Here is a 2,611-nt window from a genome sequence, read left to right as displayed (position 1 = left end):
CGACTTGGTCGCGAGCCAGCGCTCGATCGCCGACCGCTCGTAAGCATGCCCGTCCGCCGCCATCACCGGGTCGCTCATGACCTCGGTCGTGATCGGGCAGATGAAGTCGGCCGGCGGCTCCTCCTCTTCTACCGATAGCGGCCTCTCTGCAGGCAAAGAGGACGATGCTTGCTCGTCGGGCGCCCGCCTCTCCTCCACCAGCCTCGCGCTCTCCTCGAGCGCCGCCGCCAACTCCGCCTCCTCCGCCGCCGCCAGCGCTGCCTCATCCTCGGGCTCCTGCGACGGGCCAGCGCCCCCTCCGCCACCCTTGCCCTTCTTCTTCTTCTTCTTCTTCCCCTTCTTGCTCTCCTTGTCGCGCCCCCCCGCCTGCTTCTCCGCCTCCTCCCCCGCCAGTAGCGCCTCGGCATGCCGCGTCGCCTCCGCCTCTGCCGCCGCTCTCACCGCCTCCCTCGCCGCTGCCTCGGCCGCCGCCTCGGCCGCCGCATGCTCCTCGATGACGCGCACGCACTCGGCGTGGCCCTTCAGCTTGGCCCACTGCAGCGCTGTCTTGCCGTTCTCAGAGCGCAGCTTCGTATCCGCGCCCGCCCGCAGCAGGCGGAGCACGACGGCGGGGTGGCCTTGGATGGCGGCGCACAGCAGCGCGGCGCAGCCGCTGCTGCTCTGCTTGTTGATCTCCGCCCCGCGCTGCAGCAGCAGGTCGACCACCCGCTCGTGGCCCTCCTGGGCGGCGCCCATCAGCAGCGTGATGCCGCTCACGCTGCCTCTCTCGTACGTCGCGTTGACCCGCCCGCCGCTGTCGAGCCACGCCAGCAACGCCGCCTCGTCGCCTTGGAGAGCTGCTTGCCTGGCCTCTTCGGGAAGGCTGCCCAGCGAGCTAGAAGAAGCCGCCGCACTCGCCCCCGCCGCCGCCTCGCCCGAGGAAGCGCCGCCCGCGCCGCCCGCCGCCGCCTCGCGCTGGCTCGCAGTCACCTCCGCGACGTGCTGCCGGAAGGCCTCGACGCACGCGGTGTGGCCCTTCTCGTTGGCCACCTGCAGCGCTGTCTTGCCGCTCGCACTGCGCGCCGACGCGTCTGCGCCAGCCCGCAGCAAGCGGAGCACGACGGCGGGGTGGCCTTCGAAAGCGGCGACCATCAGCGCGGTGCTGCCGCTGCTGCTCTGTAGGTTGATCTCCGCGCCGCGCTGCAGCAGCAGCTCGACCACCCGCTCGTGGCCGTAGCCGGCGGCGTCCATCAGCGCGGTGTCGCCGTCGCTCCTCTGCTTGTTGACCTCTGCGCCGCGCTGCAGCAGCAGCTCGACCACCCGCTCGTGGCCCTGCTGGGCGGCGTACATGACCGCGGTGCCGCCTTTGCTGCTCCGCATGTCGATCTCTGCGCCGCGCTGCAGCAGCAGCTCGATCACCCGCTCGTGGCCGCTGCTGGCGGCGAGCATCAGCGGGGTGTAGCCGCTCGCGCCGCCAGTCGCGTTGACCCGCCCACCGCTGTCAAGCCACGCCAGCAGCGCCGCCTCGTCGCCTTTTACAACCGCTTTCGCCGCCTTTGCGGGAAGGCTGCCCAGAGAGCTGGAAGAGGCCGCGTCACTCGCTGCCCCCACCATTCAGGGTTCCGGCTCTTTGCGGGTGGGGGGCGTATCTCCGAGGTGCGTACAATTTCAACGTCTACTCTTTGCGGGGGTTTGCGTACCTCACTCTTTGCCGCTAGGTGCGTACACAACCCCCCCCCTCTCTTTTCTCCCAGTAAGCTAAAAGTACAATTTCAACCCCGTCGCCGCGATCAACAGCAGGGAGACACCCACCAGCACGCAGCACCTCCCTTCTCTCTCTTCTTGGTGCTGGTGCTGGTCGAGGAGGAGTTGGATGGATGGGGCGCGAGATCACGCTGCCTTGCGCGCCCCCTCCCAGTCCCGGATCTGACGGCGCAGCATGTGGTTGGGGACCAGGATGCTGTGCTCGAGCGCGCCGCCCGTCAGCGGGCTCGTCGACTTGGTCGCGAGCCAGCGCTCGATCGCCGACCGCTCGTAAGCATGCCCATCGGCCGCCATCACCGGGTCGATCATGATCTCGGTCGTGATCGGGCAGATGAAGTCGTCCGGCGGCTCCTCCTCTCCCTCAGGCGGCGCCTCCGCCGCCGGTGACGAAACGCCCTCGGCGACTCGCGCCTGATCCCCCGCCGCACGCGTCGCCCCGACCTCCAGCCTCGCGCTCTCCTCTAGCGCCGCCGCCAACTCCGCCTCCTCTCCCGTCGCCAGCGCTGCCTCATCCTCGGTTTCCTGCGACGGCCCAGCGCCGCCCCCGCCGCCCTTCCCCCTCTTCTTCTTCTTCTTCTTCCCCTTCTTGCTCTCCCTGGCGCGCTCCCCCGCCTCCTTCTCCGCCTCCTCCCCCGCCAGCAGCGCCTCGGCATGCCGCGTCGCCTCCGCCTCTGCCGCCGCTCTCTCCGCCTCCCTCGCCGCCGCCTCCGCCGCCCTCGCCGCCGCCGCATGCTCCTCGAAGGCGCGCACGCACTCGGCGTGGCCATTCTCCTTTGCCCACTGCAGCGCCGTCTTATTGGTGCGCGCCGCCGCGTCTGCGCCCGCCCGCAGCAGGCGGAGCACGACGGCGGGGTGGTTGTTGGAGGCG

At 70.5% G+C, this 2,611-nt stretch overlaps 1 protein-coding gene across 1 annotated transcript; it reads right to left on the bottom strand.

Annotated features, from left to right (window-relative positions):
• Positions 1-1,869: 1,869 nt before the first annotated feature.
• On the bottom strand, positions 1,870-2,265 carry EMIHUDRAFT_254497 (hypothetical protein; the record flags this gene model as incomplete). Its single annotated transcript, XM_005778570.1, has 1 exon — positions 1,870-2,265. A coding segment is annotated over one exon (396 nt), but the record flags the coding sequence as incomplete, so codon positions are not given.
• Between the last annotated feature and the right edge of the window lie 346 nt (positions 2,266-2,611).

The sequence above is a fragment of the Emiliania huxleyi genome (genome assembly GCF_000372725.1).
Source record: "Emiliania huxleyi CCMP1516 unplaced genomic scaffold EMIHUscaffold_2425, whole genome shotgun sequence".
Taxonomy (NCBI): Eukaryota; Haptophyta; order Isochrysidales; family Noelaerhabdaceae; genus Emiliania; species Emiliania huxleyi.
This window is presented reverse-complemented; position numbering and strand designations above follow the sequence as displayed.